Genomic DNA, 23,273 nt, shown 5'->3' with positions numbered 1-23,273 from the left:
GTGCCAGGTTCACAGCCAGTAGTGCCAGGTTCAATCCTGACATCTGATGCTGTGTCAACATGGGGTTTACACCTTCTCCCTGTGAGGGTTTCCCCTGGGTGCCACGGTTTCCTCCCACATCCCCAAAATATGCAGGTTTGTAAGATCAATGACATCCATTGAACTCTAGAGCACAGAAACAGGCCCTTGTAATCGGTGTCGAACTATTATTCTGGCCAGTCCCACTGACCTGCACCTGGACCATATCCACTCCATACCCCTCCCATCCATGTACTTGTCCAATTTATTCATAAAGGTCAAAATTGAGCTTGCGTTCACCAATTCAGCTGGCAGCTCGTTCCACATTTGTGCATGAAGTTCCTCCAATGTTCCCTTTATACTTTTGCCCTCTCCTCCAGGTGTGAATTGGATAAGATTAGAGGATAGGTGAAAATTGATTTTCACTCTGTGAAAGGAGAGGGAGGGAAAAGGGAAAAGAGAAGAGGAGGCAAAACAAGAGGGAAGAAGAAGGAGGGATGATCTTAATGGAAAACAGAGAAGTCGATGTTAATGGCATCCGATTGGAGGCGGAAGATGAGGTGTTGTTCCTCCAATTTGCAGCGGGTCTCAGTCTGGCAGTGCACGAGGCCATGGACAGACATGTCAGCAAGGGAAGTCTTACCCTGTAACAGTTCTCATGTCCACTGTAAAATGTTCCCCGTTAAATGGTATTGCCTGGGGAGTTGATGAGAGGAGAATAACAATGGGATAAATGTCAAATTAGGTGCAACTGGATAGTTGATGGTTTGCACGAACTCATTGGAATGAAGGGCCTGTTTCTGCGCTCTATCTTTTTTTTCTGTACTTCCACAAAGACAGACACAAAATATTTGCTTAATTTCTCTGCCATTTCCTTATGTTTTTATGTCTCAATCTGTAAATAAACCACTTTAAAAATTCCAACATCTGTAAAGCATGATATTCCTTTCATAAATACACACCGACTCTGTCCAAATCTCTTACCAGTTTCCAAAGTGTTTGTATCTGTAATCCAAGGGCATGGGTTTCGGGAGAGGATCAAAGAGATTCGGTGAAGTCCAAGGGAAGAATGTTTTCTTTCACCTCGAGTGTGGGCTGCATTGCCTGGGGTGAGTGGGTGATACTTCAACAAGAAGTCGCGACTGGAAAACGGAATCTGTGTACTTGGGGATTTGAAGCTCACTGTTTAGATAGGTACGTGGAGGGCTATGGACTGGGTCCAGGTCAGTAGGGCTAGGCAGAAAAATAGTTTGGCACAGACTAGAAGGGCCGATGGTTCTACAAACCTTCGGTCCCTTAAGCAAGAAATTCTACAGATGTTGGGGTCTCGTAGCGGTGTCTTAAAAAAGAAGCCTCTATCCTAAAGGACCCCCACCACCCAGACCAGGCCCTCTTCTCTCTGCTACCATCAGGCTGGAGTTATAGGAGCCTGAAGACGAACGCCCAGCAGTTCAAGGACACTTCTTCCCCTCCGCCATCAGATTTCTGAATGGACCATGAACCACAGACACTGCCTCACTTTCCCCTATTTTCTTGCACTATTTATTCACTTTTGAATTGTAATTTACTGCACAACAACGAATCTCAGGACATGTTCACGACAATAAATTCGGAGAAGTGCAGTGCCCTAATGTGCTAGAAGCACAGGTCACGCAGCATCCACAGGAAGCCAAGAGTAACCAGCGGTTCCCTCCCTGCGGGCATCAAGCCACTGGTATTTAATTTCGACGTACCGCATGGTAACAGGCTCATGTGCCTGTGCCGCCCAAAAACACCAAATAACCTACTAACCATGTTTTTGGAGGCTGGGAGAAAAACTGAAGGACCTGGAGGTAGCCCATGCAAACACAGAGGGAATGTACAAACTCCTTATAGACATTGCCAGATCCTGACCCAGGTGGCTACCACTGTAATATTGTGAAGCAGTAGCCCCTTTTAAACTGCACCACCTGGGTAGTCCTCCTGGAGCCCAGGTGCAATTACTGGGGCAAAGGTGCTGGAAATCGCAGGGAGATCCACCCATTAAATTGCCAACCCAGCAATTTAATTGCCCGGCCCCCCCACCGAGACGACACGCCACACACTGTCCAGTGACACACCGGAATAAGCGGGTCGGCCATTTTTCCTTTTCAAATCGACCATGGACAAAGCCTAGCTAAGTTTAACTGGGTTCCCTGACCACCTCTGAGGGAGGACAGAGACCCGGTTGGACCCTTTCAAACTGCCATGTAAATGGAGCACTAACCAGGCAAATTACCTGGTTAACCCCATTTTACAATGTACAGGTACACAATCCTTTATCCAGACATCTAGAATCCGGAAAGCTCCAAAAACCTGCATTTTTTTCCTGGTGCTGATAGACCGGAGGGAGAGAGAGAGAGATGGCAGCGTGACTCAGGTGGGCGGGGGGGAGAGACGACAGCACGACTCGGGTGGGTGGGGGAGGAGAGGTGGCAGCACAACTCGGGCGGGCAATGGGGAGAGAGACGCTAGCGCGAATGGAAGGGGGTGGGGTGGATAGAGCAACACAATTTGGGTGGGTTTTAATCTGGGGCAGCTGGCTTTTGTTCTAAAATCCGGAAAAATCCGAAATTCGGAACACACTGCCCCCCAAGGGTTCCGGATAAAGGATTGTGTACCTGTAGTTTGAAAGTGCCTATTGCTGGCTTATCTTGGGCTTTTTACATGAATGGACAAGCTTTTGGAATCTAATTTTACCTTTATTATTAGTCTACTCTTGTTCTACTTTCTCTTTCATTTACACTGATTCAGTTCTCCTTTGGTGAATTTTGTAATTTCCCTGATCAGCAGATCATTTGACCCAGTGACATACATCCTTTTTCCATTGATCTAAAAGTATCTAACCACAGTTGCCCCACTCTTTCTCCTTTTTTTTGCCTCAGGGGTTATTCATTATTAGCAACATAATGCATCTCAAAAACTTCACCTTTTCATAGTTTACTGGAATAGCCTTGAATGTAGTTTCCCCAGTCTACAATGCGGTCATCAACCCCTGTGAATTCGAAGCCTGAACTCCCAGAAGCCAAGCATTTAAATTCCACTCACCATTCCCATACAAACACGCCGTTCCTTGGCCTTAAACATTGATTTGTGGGGGGGGAAAACGGGGAAAAAGCCAAACATTAATTTGTGAAACAACATCACCATGGGATCCTTGACTTCCTTATCGGGAGACAACAGTCAATATGAATCGGAAACAACTTCTCCTCCTCACTGACGATCAACGCAGGCGCACCTCAAGGGATGCGGGCTTAGCCCACTGCTCTCCTCGCTCTGCTCCTTTGGCTGTGTGGCCAGGCGCAATTCAAATGTCATCCATAAATTTGCCAATGACACCACGATTGTCGGCAGAATCACAGACGGCAGCGAGGAACTGTACAGGAAGGAGATAGATCAGCCTGTTGAGTGGTTGCCACAGCCTTGTTTTCAACGTTAGCGAAACCAAGGAGCTCATTGTGGACTTCCAGGAGGAAGTTGGGAGAACATGAGCCAGTCCTCGTCGAGGGCATAGGATAAAGAACTTCAAATTCATGGGTGTCAACATCTCTGAAGATCCATCCTGGGGCCTCCATGTGGATGCAATCGCAAAGAGGGTCGCCAGTCGCTGTACTACGTGAGGAGTTTGAGGAGATTTGGTATGCCACTAAAAGACTTGCAAACGGCAGAATAGTTGTCATAGCAGTTAGCGCAACGCCATTACAGAGCTAGCACTATGGACCGGGGTTCGAATCCCGTGCTGACTGTTAGGAGTTTATACGTTCTCCCTGTGTCTGCGTGGATTTCCTCCAGGGGGCTCCGGTTTTCTCCCACCATTCGAAACGTACTGAGGGTTGTAGGTTAATTGGGTGTCACTGGGCAGCACGGGCTTGCAGGTCTAAATAAAAAAGATTACTTTAGGTGCATTCTGGCTGGTTGCATACGGAGGTGGCAATCCAGAGGACAGGAAGAGACTCCAGAGAGTTGTGAACTCAGGCAGTGCCATCACAGGCATCAGTCTCCAGTCCATCAAAAAGATCTCCAAGAAAGCAGCCTCTATCCACAAGGAATCTCACCACCCAAGGACTCTTCACTCTGCTCACATCAGGAAGGAGGTGCGGGAGGGTGAAGACGAGCATTCAGCGGCACAAGGACAGCTTCTTCCCCTCCGCCGTTAGATTTCTGAACGGACAATGAACCAGACACTGCCGGACTTTCTCTTCTTTTAGCACTAATTTATTTTTAAATGAAATTTAATCACGATTTGTGCACTGTAATGCAACTGCATTTTGGGATACGTTCATCACGATAAATTCTGATTCTTATATTAATACTGTGTATACCTTCTTGAAAAGTGAATCTGCTCTTAACACAGTTTGTCTTCTCGCATATGCAGACCTGACCTGCTGAGCTTTTCCCTGAATATTGTTTTCATTTCAGATTTCCAGCACCCTGCAGGTTTTTTTTTGAATTTTAATTGATGAGGTTTGGAGAATGAGTGGTTAATTTTAAAAAAATAGTTTGGAATATCCACCAGTCCAGCACCAGAGTCCTGAGTGTGCCAGATTATCGGTGGCTTCTTGTATTCAGATTTGAGGCCCTGATTTCACACCAAATTATTTAGAGAAGAATAGCCAACCTTCATTCATTCTACAGAAGGATTCGGGTGGGAACGGGACTAGAATTGGGAATAATTTTCGAGCCAGGTGGATTTGGTCATCAGTACAAGGTGATCTCAGTTCTGCTGTACGTGGCCCAACCCCTGCACCTCCACCCTGGCAGTTACCAGAGCAGTATTCCGGTTCACCTGGAGATCCAAGATGGAAAGGGTCCAAGATGTCGCTAATGTGCAAGTCACCAGGCAACATGGGCAAGGGCGTACCCAACGTGGTTCTCATTATGATGACCACCTTTGTGTGTGGCTGCATCAACAAGACCACCAAGTGCCACTGGGTACTGAGGATTTACCTGTCCCAGGTGTTGCGAAGGATAGGCCTGGCCCCGTTGCTTCACAACGTCCCAGTTAGCTGGATTTTGCCACATCACCTATCCTTTGTGGAAAGGTTTTTCAAGACCAACACCTTTGACCATGAGGCCATCAGGCAGTGGTCAGCATGGAACATCTTTTGAACACAGATGGAGACGGTGGGATTGTTCCTGGAGCCAACTGGCAGAATGCCTCCAGGCCAGTGCTCATGGACAAGCACCAGAACTTGGCCTGGCTGGCAGTGAGAGGAGCCCTCCTGGTCAGATCCTTCCTGTACAACCGGAACATCACCCCCAATGCACCTTGTCCCCCAAACAGTAGCCCACCTTTTTGCTGAATGCAGATTCACAAAGAATGAGTGTAGAAAAATGCAAGGGTTCATCCCCAGTGGCAGTGTGACAGAGAGCTCTCTGATCTACGTACGGGCTGTTCTCAGGGACGCACACAGAGTCAGCTATCAAGAACTGCTAGAAGACCTTCAACCCAGTAGGCTCTTTCAAAATGCTGTGTAAAATGGGGTTAACCTGGCAATTTGCCTGGTTAGTGCCCTAGTTACGCGGCAGTTAGAAAGGGTCTGACCCAGTCAACCCCGTCGGAATCCAACCAGGTGCCTGACCTACCTCAGAGGTAGTCAGGGAACCCAGTTAAACGTACATAGGGCGTGTCCACAGGCAACTTGAAAACAACAAAGTGGCTGACCCACTTATTCCAGTGATGTCATGCATGACCGGGCAGCCGGCATCTGAACATCCAGCGGTACTTCCGATGAGTACGTGACGCGTCATCGCGTGGGCAGGATCCCCCTTAAATCGCCGGGTTGGCGATTTAATGGGCAGATTCTTCCTCTGCAATTTAAAAGGTCTTTCCAGCACCTTTGCCCCAGTAATCGGAAGGCTACCCAGGTGTTGCAGCTTAAAAGAGGCTGGTGAAAGATGTCCCCTGGTCTGCCCGGAACCCGTTGGACTTTCAGCACACGGAGATATCGGTGAGGTGAACGCTGCTGAATGGCACATTCCATGCTGCTGAGGCTTGGTGCAGCCAACGCAAGGCTGCTGTGGGGAAGGACCACAATCTAGAGTCCTCCCATTACCAGGCACTGAGGGACTGAGACCAAGGGGAACGACAGAGGAGGAAGAAGCAAACAGAAACGAACGTAACGATGTACAGTGATGGAAATAGATGGATATGAAACTAAGAATAGGAAGAGACTTTGAATGGCTTTCCCTTTGTAAATAATTCATTGTAAATAAAGTCTCAAAACATTTGAGCCAGACATTTGAGGGATCCTGTCCACGTACGATTTTTCACATTAAGAATTGTGAAAAAAATCGGAAACTCCCCACCCAAAATATGTCGAAATGGGTTGGGGGGGAGGTGAAAAAAAAAGCAAAATTCAAAAGACTTCTGTTAAGCAAGGGAAAGAGAGTGGCAGAAAGGCAGGTGAACTGTGACAACATGCAAGTCACCTCGATCTGAGTGGCAGGACAGCCAACCTCGAGCGCGTTCCACGTCCCTATATGGCGGTGGCCGGGTGGGGGTCTCCTGCCCCACAACTCCGGGGATCCCGGTTCCATCCTGACCCCGGGTACAACATTTGCCCTGTGAGAGTATGGGTTTTCCCCACGAACTCTGGTTTCCCCTCCCTTCTCAAAGGCAAGTGGGTGGGTTAATCAGTCGTATCGTAAATTAGCCCCGGTGAAGGTTAAAGGAAGGTTGGTGGGCATGAGTGAGAGAGAACAAGTTTCAGGACTGCAGAGAAATATGAGAGGGAGTGAGTCAATTCCACTGAAAACCAGCAATTGTCCTTCAAATGGTATAAGACATGCAAATTACTTCAGAGACAAACTCAACCCAGTAAAATATGGTCTTCTTAAGATAAAGCATGAAAACAGGCCATTCAGCTCAACTCATGCAAGCCCGTTTAATATGGTATCTGAGCAGAGCTGTTTGCCCACGCTTGGCACACATCCCTTTAACCCCTTCCTGCCAGAGCAGCTGTAACGGCAGTAATGCCACTGGGGTGGTCCCAGGGAGAGCAGGGAGTGGAGACAAAGCTCCGCTCCACAGGATCCGACTGCCCTCTTGAAGAATCCGCCTGTATTTTATTTGAAATCCTGAGACCGCAGGGTCTAGGCCCAAGACCCATGCCGGGCTGCAGACCCCAGGGGGGAGCAGCAGACCAACACAGGGCACCAGAAACAGGGAGAACACACCCCCTATTGAGAAGGAGAAGCAGAGATGACCCCAAGGATGACAACTATGGTGGCGGACCAACAAGGGGCTCTGCTGCTGAAGGACACACACAGGCTATTGGCAACTTGCGGGCGAGGGACCCACACAGGCCCGCGATCTGCTGGTGACTTTGAGGTCAAAGGACTCACAACAGGCTGCTGGAGACCAGGTTATCAGAGCCAGGATTTGTGGGGGGGCTGAGGGCAAGAAGGGCTCCCAAAGGGCCCTGAAGGCTTCCTCATCATGTCAGATTTGGACCAGGAGCTGGGTTGCTGATGGCTTGAATCCACTGGACTAATTTACTGCATCCGGTGCTCCCTATGTGGCCTTCTCTACATTGGAGATTCCAGTCACAGATCGGCAGATCACTTCACTGTTCCCTCCGCCGCAACAAAGGCCTCCCAGTTCTGAGTCACAATCCAATGCCTGTCCATGGCCTTATGTACTGTCCTACCCTGACCACCCGTAGATTGGAGGAACAACACCTGATTTTCGACCTGCCAGCTTGCATTAATGTCGACTTCTTTGTTTTCTGCTTGCCTTTTCGTTCCCCTCTCTTTTCAGTTTTTCCAGTTCTCCCCTCCCTTCCCCCTCCACCCTCCCAGCCATCCCTCCTCCCCCTGATCGCTGCTGTCCCCTCCCTCCCTTCTCCACCCATCATCTCCTGCCTTTGTCACCCTCCCTCTTCCCCCCATCCTTTTTCTCGATGCCCGGTGACATTTTTTCATACCTTGATGAAGGGCTCAAGCCCGAAATGTCGGTGATGTATTTTTTACCTTTGCTACTAAGGACACTGCTAGAGCTGAGTGTTTTTGTCTTTTTAACTTCAACCACGGTGTCTACAGATTTTTATGATTAACTTCTGAAGTAGAGTTTTGAGGCTGCGGGAACGCTGGAGGCGAATCCATAGACACTCAGTGTCTGAAGCAACTCTTTTTTATTGTCTCTCTTTCTTCCGGGCAGTACTGAACCTTTGTCTGTCTTATGACAGGCCAAGGGCACTTTCGTGTCTGATCTGATCCATGTACTTGCCCAAATATCTTTTAAATGTCATAATCCTACTCACCTCCACCATTTCTTCTCACAACTCATTGCATATTCCCAGCACCTTTTGGAAAAACCCGCCCCTCAGGTCCCCTTTAAATCTCTCCCTTTCTCATCTTCAACAGTGCCCTTGAGTTTTAGACTCACCGACCCTGAGAAAAAAAGATTGCAGCCATTACCTTATCGGTGCTCCTTATAATTTTAATAAACCTCTGGCACTTCACGATAAAAAGTCCTAACTCAATCAACCCCCTCTTGTATTCATCCTCAGCTTGACTATCACCTGAATGCTCAGATACATCCGGGTGGAACAGCATTTCTCCAAACCATAGTGCACACAAACATTAAGGGCACTCACCACCACTATCAGGAACACCCAACAGTAGAAAAACAGCTTTTAAAAACATTTTTAATGTCGACATATGGCCCGGTAACAGGCCCTTTTCGCCCACGAGTCCGTGCCACCCAATCACACCTCATTAACCTACAACCCCCGGTAGGTTTTGAAGGGTGGGAGGAAACCAGAGCCCCGGGGAAAACCTACGCAGACACGGGGAGAGCATGCAAACTCCTTACAGACTGCGCCAGATTAGAACCCCCTCCCCCCGCCACCTGCGGTCCCAATCGCCTGGCGCTGTTACAGCGTTGTGCTAACCGTTCTTCCCCTCCAGATTTCTGAAGAGACAATGAACCTATGGACATTTCCTCACTTCCTTCTCTTTTTTGCACGACTTTTTATTTTAATTGTGCGTACAGAATTATAATTTTGCACTTTTTTCTGTGCAATATTGCTGCCGTGAAACACAAATTACATTACAACAAACCGGATTCTGATTCTAACAGAATACATTTCTCACCTATTCAGCTACAGGTGCTCATTGACTTACGAAGGGTTTACCTTCCAGAAAACCTATCGCAAGTCGAAAAAAAATCATAAATCAGAAAAGAATACCGCACCTACCGTTTTTTAATAATTACATTTTGAATGCCTTTATTCCACACTGACAGAACCATCAACGTACACAGCTGAAAGCACACTGGGCATAAAGTATGTTCAAAGCGTTGAACTAAAATTAATCGCTGGATGGTAGATAGACATGTGGGTTGTTTACAGCGCACTCGCTACAGAAACTGCGAGCGTGGTTGAGTCAGCACCGCGAGAGAATATGCTGTATGATACTCTCACACGTGATGCTGCGTCGCCCAGCATCGCGAGAGGGTAGTGTACCGCATATCGCAAGTGTGGGAACAGATCAGAATTCGAAACTGAAAGCACGGATTTGAACCATCGTAATAAGTCAGACCATCGTAAATAGGGGAGCACCTGTACGTGCATAGAAATACTGGGATGAGGAATGGGATATGACTCTTGACTTAACAACACCTCATTTTATGCACGACGTTGGCTATTGCAATTCAAAGTGGCATATAGAATACACTGGCCTAAGGTGAAATTATCCTGTTTTTATTCAGACATCGATCAAATATAAAATTCATGAGGCATCACTGGTTCATATGTTTTGGGGACGATTTTTTTTCAGATGGTTTCAAGATAGACCCTTGTCCCTGTATTGCTCGGTTTGGCTATTCTCAATTGGAAAAGATTTCCTTGAACCAAACTCAGAGAAGAGTTGTAGTCTTTAATTAAATGGAAGGGCAGTCTACCACCGGCACACGTGCGTTGGATACGAGTTATTGTGACTTGCTTGAACTTGGAGAAAATCAAATATATGATTAAAGAAACTATGATCAACCTTGACAATTTATGGGGCCCATTCAATGATCAGCATCACCATTCGGTTACCCAAGCTTGAGTGCTTTGGATGTTGTCTGCTCAACGTGCTGAGGTTGAAACTCAATCCCTGGCTTATTTCCCCCTATTTTTTAATTTGCTGTTGATCGAGTTGGGATGGATGGGATTAGTGGAGGGCGGGGTGGGTGGGTCTTTTTCTTAATACATGGATCATTTTATATCTTATCAGAATCATTTTCTAATAATAGAACACGAACTGAAGCTCCTCTAATTAATAATGATTAATGTATCTATTACACTGTATCCTTAGCTCACGATTCATATTCTGTATGTTAATGCATGAAGACTGATGATTATTCACCCAGTTCAGTTTGTGAAGGTCGCCTTGTCAGTAGCCAGGAAGGGAATAGTGGTGACGTTGGACGCTAAATGTCACACGATGGAATACGGAAATTCAGGGTTGCCTTCCCCTGGAGAAAATCACCGACAGTTTACGGAAGGGAGATGGCGCGTTCGTCGAAGGGTGGCAACCGTGTCTGAAGCACACAGGGGCACGATTCATCACGTCCTCCCCCCCACCGAATAAGAGAAAAACAAACAAATCCGACCGTCCCAGCAAGGTAAAGGTTTAAGAGTATGAAATGGGGAATGCGGTGCAGACGACACCAACTTATCTTCATTTCATATCCGAGGTCCTCTAGCCTCGAGGAGGATCGTCGTCTTTGTCGGTATTTAGGTGGTATTTGTATTTTTATATTTTGGTATTTGAATAATTTAAGGGATAGGGAGGGGAGGGGGAAATCATATACATGGAAAGAGAATGTAATATTTTGTTTAATGGCTTTGGAAAATCAAATATTAAATATTCAAAAAAAGATTGATGATTATTCTCTGTTCTATATATGGCATGTAATATTACTCTCAAGTTAATAAAAATATATTAAAAAAAGAAATATAATCTCAGATAAATATATTTTTACTCAGTTGAATTTATAAGAGATCCAGGGTTACAAGACATTGTTCATCAATCTCCCAGCTTGCGGGAAGAAGCTGTTTCCCAGCCTGGCCGTCCTGATTTTGAGGCTCCTGTACCTCCTTCCTGACGGTAGCGGGTCAAAGGTAGTGTGTGGTGGAGGACAGGGGGTCATTAATAATTCTATGAGGCCTACTTCCGCAACGTTTCCGTCGTCAATTGAAGGAAGGGAGACCCCAGTGTTCTTCTCGGCCATCTTGATGATCCTCTGCATCGACTTCCAGTCCAATGCAGCCTGACAGGACAATCTCAAACTGTGCTCCCGTAAAATATGACTCAGGGCCTCCAGTCCAGAGGACATTCTCATGAATCTTTTGACAGCCTTTCTAGTAGAGTGACATTCTTCCCACGGCAAGCCAGCCAGAATTGTGCACAGTAGTTCAAATGTAGCTTCACCAATGTATTTTCAACAATAACATTCCAACCCCTGTTTTCAATGCCCTGAATATGAAGTGTGCCAAACACCTTCCTCACCACCCGTGTCACCAGTCTCAGGGAACTAAATTTCAGATTTATTGTCAGAGTACGTACACAACATTACATACAACCCTGAGATTCTTTTTCCTGTTGAACAGGCAGAATTACCACTTATGGGTAGTGCAAAAAACAATACACGTGTAAACTAATAAAGAACGGTAAACAAACCGACTGTGCAATACGGGGGGGGATATCAATAAATTGCAGAAGTAAGAGTCCTTAAATGAGTCTCTGAGTTTGTTGTTGAGGGGTCCGATGGTGGAGGGGCAGCAGCTGTTCCTGAACCTGGTGGTGCGAGCCTTGTGGCATCGATACCTCTTTCCTGATGGCAGCAGCGAGAACAGTGATAATTGCTGCTGCTCTCCGACAGCTTTGTTCCCCATAGATGTTTTGCCCGTGATCTCCTGGGCTATGTCCACTACCATTTGCAGGGCTTATTTGGTGTTCCCCCATACCAGACCCCGATGCCACCAGTCAGCACTCTTTCCATCACACCTCTATAAAAATCTGCCAGGGTTTCTGGTGTTGCACAAAACCTCCACAAACTCCTGAAGTAGAGGTGCTGACGTGCTTTCTTCAAGATGCGATTAGTGTGCTGGGTCCAGGAAAGATTCTCTGATAGTGACTCCCAAGAATTTATTCACCCTCTCCACCTCTGTTCCCCTAATGATCACTGGATCGCACACCTCTGGTTTTTCTTTCCTGATGTCAACAATCAGCTCCTTGGTTTTGGTGACAATGAGTGCGAGGTTGTTGTTGGTCCACCATTCAGCCAAGCTGTTTCCTGTATTCTGTCTCATCCCCCCCTTTTTTTTATACAACTCTACCGTGATATGTCAGTGAATTTGTAGATGGAGATATTGTCGTACCAAGCCACACAGTCATTGGTGTGAAGTGAGTAGCACAGGGGCAAAAGAACGCAAAGAACTGAGGCAAGGGAGTCAAGAACTACACACCTGTAGCACTGTGACTTGGTGCTAAACTACATCACAGAGGAGTGACAAAGGGCATCATCCTGTATCTGAGGGCAACGCATTGGCAGAGCTGGTGTAACTGCCGTCTCGCCCCGCTGATATGGTCTGGTATGGGGGGAAACCAATATCTCTGAGCATAAAGCCCTCCAAAAGGTAGTGAAGGCAGCCCAGGACATCACAGGCAAATACTATTGAGTACATCTATAGGGAACACTGCCATCGGAGAGCAGCAGCAATCATCAAGGATCCCCACCACCCAGCATTCGCTCTGTTCTCGCTTCTGCCATCAGGAAAGAGGTATCGGTGCCCCAAGACTCGTACCCACCAGGTTCAGGAACAGCAGCTCCCCCTCCACCATCAGACTACTCCACAACAAACTCAATCAGGGATTCATTTAAATCCTCTGACTTGTGCACTTTATTGGTTTTCTTTGTTCTCTCTGTATTGCAAAGTCAGTTTGTTTACATTAATTATCTGTTTATTTGTTTATATGTTTACACTGTGTACAGTTTCTTTTGCACTGCCAATTGGTGGTAATTCTGCCACGCCCGCAGGATAAAGAATCTCAGGGTTGCATGTGATGTCATGTACGTACTCTTGACAATAAATCTAAAATCTGATGACCCAAGCTCGACCCTGACCTCCGGCGCTATCCACATGGAGTTTGCACGTTCTCCATGTGGGTTTCCTCTGGGTGCTCTAGTTTCCTCCCCCTTCCACAAAGACATGATGGGTGGGAGCTTGAGACAACCTTCCTTCGGAAGCGCCCTCCACGATCATACCTGGTGGATAAATTGTCCCCACTGACATGCAGCAACCCAGCTCTGCTACTGGATTCTGGGTTTCTTGACAGAAGGACCAGTCTGTCCAGGTGGACAGGTGAGCATTGGCGCCCCTCAGGGCTGGGCACTCCACCCATGACTGTTCATGCTGCTGACTCACGACTGCACCACCTGGTTCAGTTCAAATAGGATCGTCAAATTTGTGGATAATGCAACAGCCAACTCTCAGGACAAGAACAAACTCCAGAGGGTGGTTAACTCGACCTGCGACATTACAAGCACCAGACTTCACTCCACCAAGGACATCGACATGAGGCGGCATATTTAAAAAAACAGCCTCCATCCTCAAACCCCCCCACCACCCAGGCCATGCCCTCTTCACTCTGCTACCATCAGGGAAAAGGTCAGGAAGCCTAAAGACGACCACTCAGCGGCACAAGGACAGCTAGCTTCTTCCCCTCCGCCATCAGATTCCTGAATAATCAATGAACCAAAGACACTGCCTTACTTTTTCTACAGAGGATGAGAAGGGCAAAGCTACTGGCCCCCCTATCCTGACAACATTTTACAGGAGCACCATTGAGAGTGACCCATCTGGCTGCATCACTGTATGGGACAGTATATGCAAATCATCAGACCAGATCATCAAAACAGCCGAGAAGATCACTGGGGACTCCCTATTCTCTATGGATGACGTTTATAGAACATAAAGGAACATGGAACATTATGGCACAATGCAGGCCCTTGTGCTGGCCTATGCAATCCTCTACAAAATACATGGGGTGTTGCTTAAAAGGGACTCAAAGAATAATGGAGAACCCTTTACATTCAACACACAGTATCTTTGACCCACTACCATCAGGAAGGAGCATCAAAACTAGGATGGCCAGGCTGGGAAATAGCTTCTTCCCGCAGGCTGTGAGATTGATGAACCGAGTAAATCGTCCCAAGATATTTGTGCTTAATTTAAATTATAGAACATATAGGTGTTTCTTCGAGCCAAGAACCAGGAGAGACTTAAAAAGTAAGGGTTCGCCCATTTAAAATTCTCTCCTTCTCGCGTCTTTAGAATTCTCTTCCTCAAAGGGAGGCGCAACGTTATTACAGTGCCATCGACCCTGGTTTGAATCCAGCCGCTGTATGTGAGGAGATTGCACGTTCGCCTCATGTCTGCGTGGGTTTCCTCCAGATTCCTGCCACAGTTCAAAATGTACCAGTATTGGGGCATTTGGGCAGTCCAGACTTGTGTGCCGGAAGGGCCTGTTACCGTGCTGTACATCCAAATTAAAAACTTAAAGGGTGGAGGAGCAAAAACTGAATATTTTTAAGACTGAAGTGGACAGGTTCTTGATAAACAAGGGTGTGGAAGATTAGATGGGAACATGGAGCTGATAATACAAGCAAACAACCATGATCACATCAAATAGTAGAGCAAGCTAAGTGGATATGGGCCTTCTCTTCATCTTGTCTCAGTCCTCATCAAGGGCTCAGTAGTGGAGAGGGTCAACCACTTCAAATTCCTGGGTATCAACATCTCTGAGGATCTGTCCCGGAGCCTCCACATGGATGCCGTGACCCAACACGCACCAGGCTCCACTCCATCAAGGACGCCTACCTGTGGCAGTGTCTTTAAAAAAAAGCAGCCTCTATCCTCAAAGGACTCCCACCACCACCCAGGCCAATCACTCTGTTACCAATGGAGAAAAGGTCCAGCAGCCTGAAGACGAGGGTCGAGGACAGCTCCGCCACCAAATTCCTGAATGATCAATGAACACTGCCTTACCTTGCGTGCAGTTATCTTAATTTTTTATAGTAATGTCGTAAGATGGTGAGAACAGAAACGTTTGCACTGTGATGCTGCCACAAACCCCGAATTTCATGATCTTCATAAAATCATTCCCCTTGCCCCCTTTCATTTCAGTTTCTCTCTGTAACATTCACAGTGCAAATCCCTCACCTTTCCCCCTTCCACTGCAAACTCCCTCTGCAACATCCCTATTTTACCTCCCTTTCCATTGCAAATTTCTCGCTGAATCCCATTGCAAATGCTAACATCCCTGTTGCAAACTGCACCCTCCCACCGTATTTGCTTCCACCGAAGACATTCCCTGCAAATTTCTCTCTTGCCCTCCCTTTGAACTCAACTGCATTCATTTTACCACTCCAGCCTCTTCGCAGTCACCTGAGGCGGGAGGTGGAGGCACCTTCCTTGATTGACGGACACCGCAGCCAATCCGCAGACAGAACACCTCGTCAATCATCGTGTCTGGCCAATAGTGAAGCACGGTAGGATACCAGGGGTGGGAGCTCGGCGCCCAGCCCGGATAGACAGCGGCCTCGGATCGATTTGAACCTTCTATTACCTCCACACCCCCCCCCCACCCCCCATAAAATAAACCTTCCACATCTTAAATCTATGAATGAGCCGGACCCCACTCACCGAACCGTCGGCGCCGCGATGAACCCGCCGCAACTTCGGTCCGACGATGCAGCGAAGCAGCCCTACCGCCATCGCTGCCATTCCTGCCGACCACTCGACTACGGAATCCCCGAGGCCGCCGCTCTCTCTCCCCCCCCCCCCCCCCCGCCGAGAAAACGCGACCGCACTCAGTTCGATACGAAGCATCGGCGCGCACGATTCAATTCCTCTCTCCGCGGTGGCTGCTCGATCTCCTGGGCAGCCCAGCAGTTTCCAAGGACTTTTTTTTAATCAAACGGTTTGCTTCCTGAAAAATAAATTAGGGGTGATAATAGTGAACACAAAGTGAACACAAAGATAATTTCAGAATTAGAATTTATCCCACGTTTTGCTGCAGCATCTCAGTGCAAACATTTATAAAAACCACCTTCCAACAATATATAAAAATAGTGCACGAAAAGTCAAAGTAGGGCCGTGAATTTGGTCCATCGGGAATCTGATGGCAGAGGGGAAGAAGCCATTCTTGTATCACTGGGTGCTAGTCTTTAGGTTCCTGGACCTCCTCCCTGATGGTAGCAGAGCAAAGAGGGCCTGGCCTGGGGGATGCAGGGGTCTTTGAGGATAGAGGCTGCTTTTTTGAGCCACCACCTCGTGTCAATGTCCTCGATGGAGTGAAGACTGGTGCCCGTGATGTTGATTATTCACCAGACAAAAACACAGTCCCATTCTTTTATGTAAGATAAAGACCAGAAAACATAGCTGAGAACATGGATTTTTTTTAAAGATAAAATGATGTAATGCAAAGGTGGGGAGGGGTCACTTCTACCCCTTACCCATTTGAAATTGTATTAACATAGAATGAAATTTCTGTATCTTTGGAGTAAGAGCGAAAGGTTTCAGACGGGTGTCAGAAAATGACCTCTCCTCAATAGCCTTACTCAATTCTAGCCTATTACTGAAATGATGATCTATAGGCTTTAAAGGGATACTTTTTGCTGTGTTCTATCCTGCTGTCACATTTCATTTTAGCCCGGGCTGACTTCCACGCATGCCAGCAATTTGCACTGAGTGCATGCCCAGGCGCGTGTGGGCTGCCCAATACAAGAAGGCTTAAAATACCACCAGAAATCACCAAACAGGTTATATCTGTTAAAAAACTGTACGTGATAGGAAAATTTTAAGGTGAGTTTTGTGATCAGCAGGCCATAAAATACACTCAGAAGTGTTCAGGCAGTGTTTTCAGGGGTATTCTAGGAAGAAGTTGGTTGAACACCTTTTATGTTGCATAGAACATTACAGCACGGAACAGTCCCTTTTGTCTCCATGATGACCTATATATTCTACAAAAAAAAACCCAAATTGTTCTTATCTCGTAACCCTCTATTTTTCTTTCATCCGTGTGCCTGTCCAAGAGTCTCTTACGTGCCCCCTATTGTTCCAGCCTCCACCACCACACTTCAGGGCCGTAGCCAGGTTCCCTTGTTAGGGGGAGCGGGCACTCTAAAAGTCGCCGCCACACATATCAGATGGCGAGCCGAGCAGTGGGTCACACTGACCTTTTGGTGGTGTTGGACCGGGGGTGGGGGGGGTGTGTGTGACAGTGACGTCGGACCGGGGAATGGCGGTGGGGTCAGACTGGAAGGGGTGGTGGTGGGAGGCAGATCAGGGGGTCAGCACCGTCAGACTGAGGAGGGAGGGGTGGGGGGAAAAGGAGCTCCCTTTTGAAAAATGTGCTCAGGGAGAGCGGTCGCTCCTCTCACATCCCCTTGAGCTACTCCACTCACCCCCCCCCCACCCCAGCAAGGTATTAGAGACACCCGACGACACTGTGGGTTAAAAAAAAACTTACCCCTGATGTCTCCCCTAAATTTTTCTCCCTTAACTTTGTACAGATGTCGTCTGGGGTTTGCTGCTCCCACCCTGGGGAAAAAGATGCTGGCTGTCTCCCATGTCTATGCCTTTTATAATATATTAATAGACCTCCATTAAGTCACCTCTCATTTCAAGAGATAAACCCCAGCTCTGCTAACTTTGCCCCATCAGACACATTCTCCAATCCAGGCGACATCCTGGTAAATCTCCTCCGCGGCTTCCCCAGCCTTCCTGTAATGTGGTGACCAGAACTGAACTAGGCGTGGTCTCTCTACAGTTCTATGCTTTGAAACCTGGGAGCAAGGGTAGAGATGCTGATGTGCTTTCGTCACGTGTCAGGTCCGGGATATAGTGACTCCCAAGACCTGAGATTTGCTTACCCTCTTACCCCTCTGATCGCTGGTTTTCCCTTCCTGAAGTCACCAATCAGCTCCTTGATTGTGGTGACATTGAGAGCGAGGTGGTTGCTGGTCACCATTCGGCCAAGTTTTCAATCTCCCTCCCATTGCCCCCTTTTTGTACAACCGCCCGCCATCCTCCGCTGTAACAAAAGTCTGGATTGCTCACAAAACCAACTTTCTCATTTCCGTTCAGTGCAGGTGACAATAAACTTGAACTTGAGTGGACTTGTTCCTGATCAAGAGGAGGCCACAGATAGTGGTGTGACTGGGATGCTGAGCGATGAAATAATGTTAACATGTGTGTTATTCACTTATGGAATGCAGTGATGCTGCGAACGCCTATCTTTATTGGCTATTCCTAATTGTTATTGCGAGGAAAACAAATTTCAACAAAGGGTTAAAGTTCTCGGCTGGCAATAGTCATGAGTTTCTGCTCTCTGCAGCCACACCCAGAGCAATCAGAATTAGAAGTTATTGTTGTGAAAATGTCACGCAGTTTGTTGTTTTCAGGCAGCCTCACAGGAGGGGAAAAAATCGCTATGAATTACACTTCAAAAATAAATAAAAGGGCAGTATCCAGCCGGAAACCCGATGGCAGAGGGGAAGAAGCTGTCCTGGTGCCGCTGGGTGTTCACCCTCAGTCTCCTGCACCTCATTCCCGACCGTAGCAATGTGGTGATTGGGGGGTAGGGGGTGATTGGGGGTAGGGGGTGATTGGGGGGTAGGGGGGTGATTTGGGGGGTAGGGGGGTGATCTGGGGGGTGATTGGGGTAGGGGGGTGATTAGGGGGTGATTGAGGGGGAGGGGGTGATGGGGGGTCCTTGAGGATGGTGATTGAGGGGGGAGGGGGTGATTGAGGGGGTTCCTTGAGGATAGAGGCCTCTTGTAGATGTCCTCCATGGAGTGGCGCCCATGATGGCGCTGGCCATATTAGCAACCCTCTGGAATCTATTCCTGTCCTGGACCTTGGCATTTCCAGACCAGACGGGTGTTGCAACCAGACAGAATGCTCTCCACAGTGCACCTGCAGCAGTTTTCCAGACATACCAAATCTCCTCAAACACCTTTCACAGGGCTTTCCACTCCGTATGTGTTGGTACCCCCGTGCCAGGCCTCTTGGGGCCGATGGTGAAACCTTGTCTGCAGGTCCTCGGTGACTCAGATTGCTGTGTGTCACAGGGAGCCTTTGGGAGCAACGCCCACCTTTCTGAATGAGGTGACAGCTGAGAACTTAGCGAGGCGCACGCCGGACCGGGAACTCTCTCAGAGAGAACTTGGCAGAAAGAACATTACGGTTTTGCTCCTCAAATGTGCGTTTATTTTTAGTTGCGCCAAAGCAAACCAGAATGAGATCATGGTGGTCTGCCTGCTGGTTTCCTTTTGCTGCTCATTGCACAGGGGAAATAAAGACGGGGATTTTTTTTGTTGTTCTTCTTCCGGGATTTCCAACTGGGGATTTCCACATCGCAGGGCGACCAGAGAAAATATTGGGCTCGTCACCCTGACGTCCTTCCCCATCAGGAGTGGGGAATGGATACAGCTACCCTTCTGGTTCAAGGGCCGGGAACTTGAATAGACACTTCTGAGTTCCTGCAGCATTTTGGTGGGTTTTTTCAGTCCCATCTTACTATGTTCTGACAGGATGGCCATTGTTCAGGGCTTCTCCCTCTCTCTCTCTTCTCTCTGACACACACACTCTCTGACACACACACTCTCTCTCTCTCTCCCACACACACACACACACACACACACACACACACTCTCTCTCTCTCTCTCTCCCACACACACACACACACACACACACTCTCTCTCTCTCTCTCTCTCCCACACTCTCTCTCCCTCACTCTCTCCCACTCTTTCTCCGAAACTCTCTCTCCCACAAACTCTCTCCCACAAACTCTCTCCCACACACACTCTGTCCCACACACACTCTCTCCCACACACACTCTCTCCCACACACTCTCTCTCCCACACACTCTCTCTCCCACACACTCTCTCTCCCACACACTCTCTCTCCTACACGCTCTCTCTCCCACATGCTCCCTCTCCCACACACTCTCTCCCACACACTCTCTCTCCTACACGCTCTCTCTCCCACATGCTCCCTCTCCCACACACTCTCTTCCCCACTCTAACTCTCCAAAACACTCTCTCTCTCCCCCACACTCTCTCTCTCCCACACTCTCTCTCCCACATTCACTCTTGCTGGCACTCTCTCACACAGACACACGGTCTCTCTCGCACAGACATACACTCTCTCTCACACAGACACACGCTCTCTCACACAGACACCCTCTCTCTCACACAGACATGCTCTCCCTCACACAGACACATGCTCTCTCTCACACAGACACACGCTCTCTCTCACACAGACACACGCTCACTCTCACACAGACACACGCCCTCTCTCACACAGACACACGCCCTCTCTCACACAGACACACGCCCTCTCTCACACAGACACACGCTGACTCTCACACAGACACACGCTGACTCTCACACAGACACACACTCTCTCACACAGACACACGCTCTCTCTCACACAGACACACACTCTCACACAGACACACACTCTCACACAGACACACACTCTCACACAGACACACAAACTCTCACACAGACACACAATCTCTCACAGAGACACTCTCTCACACAGACACGCAATCTCTCACAGACACGCAATCTCTCACACAGACACGCAATCTCTCACACAGACACGCGCTCTCTCACACAGACATGCGCTCTCTCACACAGACACACGCTCTCTCACAGACACATGCTCTCTCTCTCACAGACACATGCTCTCTCTCACACAGACACACGCTCTCTCACACAGACACAGTCTCACACAGACACACGATCTCTCACACTCTCACACAGACACACGTTCTCTCACACAGACACACGCTCTCTCACACATACGCTCTCTCACACAGACAGACACGTGCTCTCTCACAGACATACGCTCTCTCACAGACACACACCCTCTCTCACACAGACACTCTCTTTTTCACACAGACTCTCACACAGACACACACGCTCTCACACAGACACACAAACTCTCACACAGACACACAATCTCTCACACAGACACTCTCTCACACAGACACGCAATCTCTCACAGACACGCAATCTCTCACACAGACACGCAATCTCTCACACAGACACGCAATCTCTCACACAGACACGCGCTCTCTCACACAGATATGCGCTCTCTCACACAGACACACGCTCTCTCACAGACACATGCTCTCTCTCTCACAGACACATGCTCTCTCTCACACAGACACACGCTCTCTCACACAGACACAGTCTCACACAGACACACGATCTCTCACACTCTCACACAGACACACGTTCTCTCACACAGACACACGCTCTCTCACACATTCGCTCTCTCACACAGACAGACACGTGCTCTCTCTCACAGACATACGCTCTCTCACACAGACATACGCTCTCTCACAGACACACACCCTCTCTCACACAGACACACACCCTCTCTCACACAGACACTCTCTTTTTCACACAGACTCTCACACAGACACACACACTCTCTCACACAGACACACGCTCACTCTCACACAGACACACACTCTCTCACACAGGCACACGCTCTCTCTCACATAGACACTCTCTGCCTCACACAGACACGCGCTCTCTCACACAGACACACGCTCTCTCACACAGACATACACTCTCTCACACAGACACTCTCTTTCACAGACACGCGCTCTCTCGCACAGACGCGCTCTCTCGCACAGACACGCTCTCTCGCACAGACACGCTCTCTCGCACAGACACGCTCTCTCGCACAGACACGCTCTCTCGCACAGACACGCTCTCTCGCACACAGATACCCTCTCTCTCACACAGACTCTCACACAGACACACACGCTCTCTCACACAGACACACGCTCTCTCACAGACACATGCTCTCTCTCTCACAGACACATGCTCTCTCTCAGACACACGCTCTCTCACACAGACACAGTCTCACACAGACACACGATCTCTCACACTCTCACACAGACACACGTTCTCTCACACAGACACACGCTCTCTCACACAGACACACGCTCTCTCTCACATAGACACACTTTCTCACACAGTCACATTCTCACACAGACACGCTCTCTCACACACACGCTCTCTCACACAGACAGACACGTGCTCTCCCACACAGACATACGCTCTCTCACACAGACATACGCTCTCTCAGACACACACCCTCTCTCACACAGACACTCTGTTTCACACAGACTCTCACACAGACACACACGCTCTCTCACACAGACACACACTCACTCTCACACAGACACACACTCTCTCACACAGACACATGCTCTCTCACACAGACACACGCTCACTCTCACATAGACACTCTCTGCCTCACACAGACACGTGCTCTCTCACACAGACACACATTCTCTCACACAGACACACGTTCTCTCACACACAGACACATGTTCTCTTTCACACAGACACACGCTCTCTCACACAGACATACACTCTCTCACACAGACACTCTCTCTCGCACAGACACGCTCTCTCACACAGACACGCTCTCTCGCACACAGACACCCTCTCTCTCACACAGACTCTCACACAGGCACACACGCTCTCTCACAGACACACGCTCTCTCACAGTCACACGTTCTCTCACACAGACACATGTTGTCTTTCACACAGACACACGCTCTATCACACAGACATACACTCTCACACACGCTCTCTCACTCTCACACAGACACACGCTCTCTCTCACACAGACACACGCTCTCTCACACAGACACACACTCTCACACAGACACACGTTCTCTCTCACACAGACACACGCTCTCTCTCACCCAGACACTCTCTCACACAGTCACTCTGTCTCACACAGACACACGCTCTCTCTCACACAGACACGCTCTCTCACACAGACAGACACATGCTCTCTCATACAAACATACGCTCTCTCTCACAGACAAACACCTTCTCTCACACAGACACATGTTCTCTTTCACACAGACACACACTCTCTCACACAGGCACACGTTCTCTCTCACACAGACACTCTCTTTCACACAGAAAGGCGCTCTCTCACACAACCACATGCGCTCTCTCACACAGACACATGTTCTCTCACACAGACACACGTTTTCTCTCACACACACGTTTTCTCTCACACAGACACACGTTCTCTTTCACAGACACATGCTCTCTCACACAGACACACGCTCTCTCTCTCACAGACATGCTCTCTCTCACACAGACACACGCTCTCTCACAGACACAC

General features: G+C 48.4%; 1 protein-coding gene across 2 annotated transcripts in view; it reads right to left on the bottom strand.

Moving 5' to 3' along the window:
• Positions 1-15,829, bottom strand: part of abhd16a (abhydrolase domain containing 16A, phospholipase) — an 87,258-nt gene extending 71,429 nt beyond the window's left edge. For both annotated transcript variants that reach the window (XM_069919494.1, XM_069919497.1), the window contains exon 1: positions 15,738-15,829. In XM_069919494.1, the coding sequence (XP_069775595.1) occupies positions 15,738-15,818 (81 nt within the window). In that variant the 5' untranslated portion in view covers positions 15,819-15,829. The remainder of the gene's footprint in view (positions 1-15,737) is intronic.
• Positions 15,830-23,273: the final 7,444 nt, after the last annotated feature.

Source organism: Narcine bancroftii, chromosome 2, assembly GCF_036971445.1.
Source record: "Narcine bancroftii isolate sNarBan1 chromosome 2, sNarBan1.hap1, whole genome shotgun sequence".
Taxonomy (NCBI): Eukaryota; Metazoa; Chordata; class Chondrichthyes; order Torpediniformes; family Narcinidae; genus Narcine; species Narcine bancroftii.
Note: the sequence above shows the minus strand (reverse complement) of the source record. Positions and strands in the feature narration are given on the sequence as shown.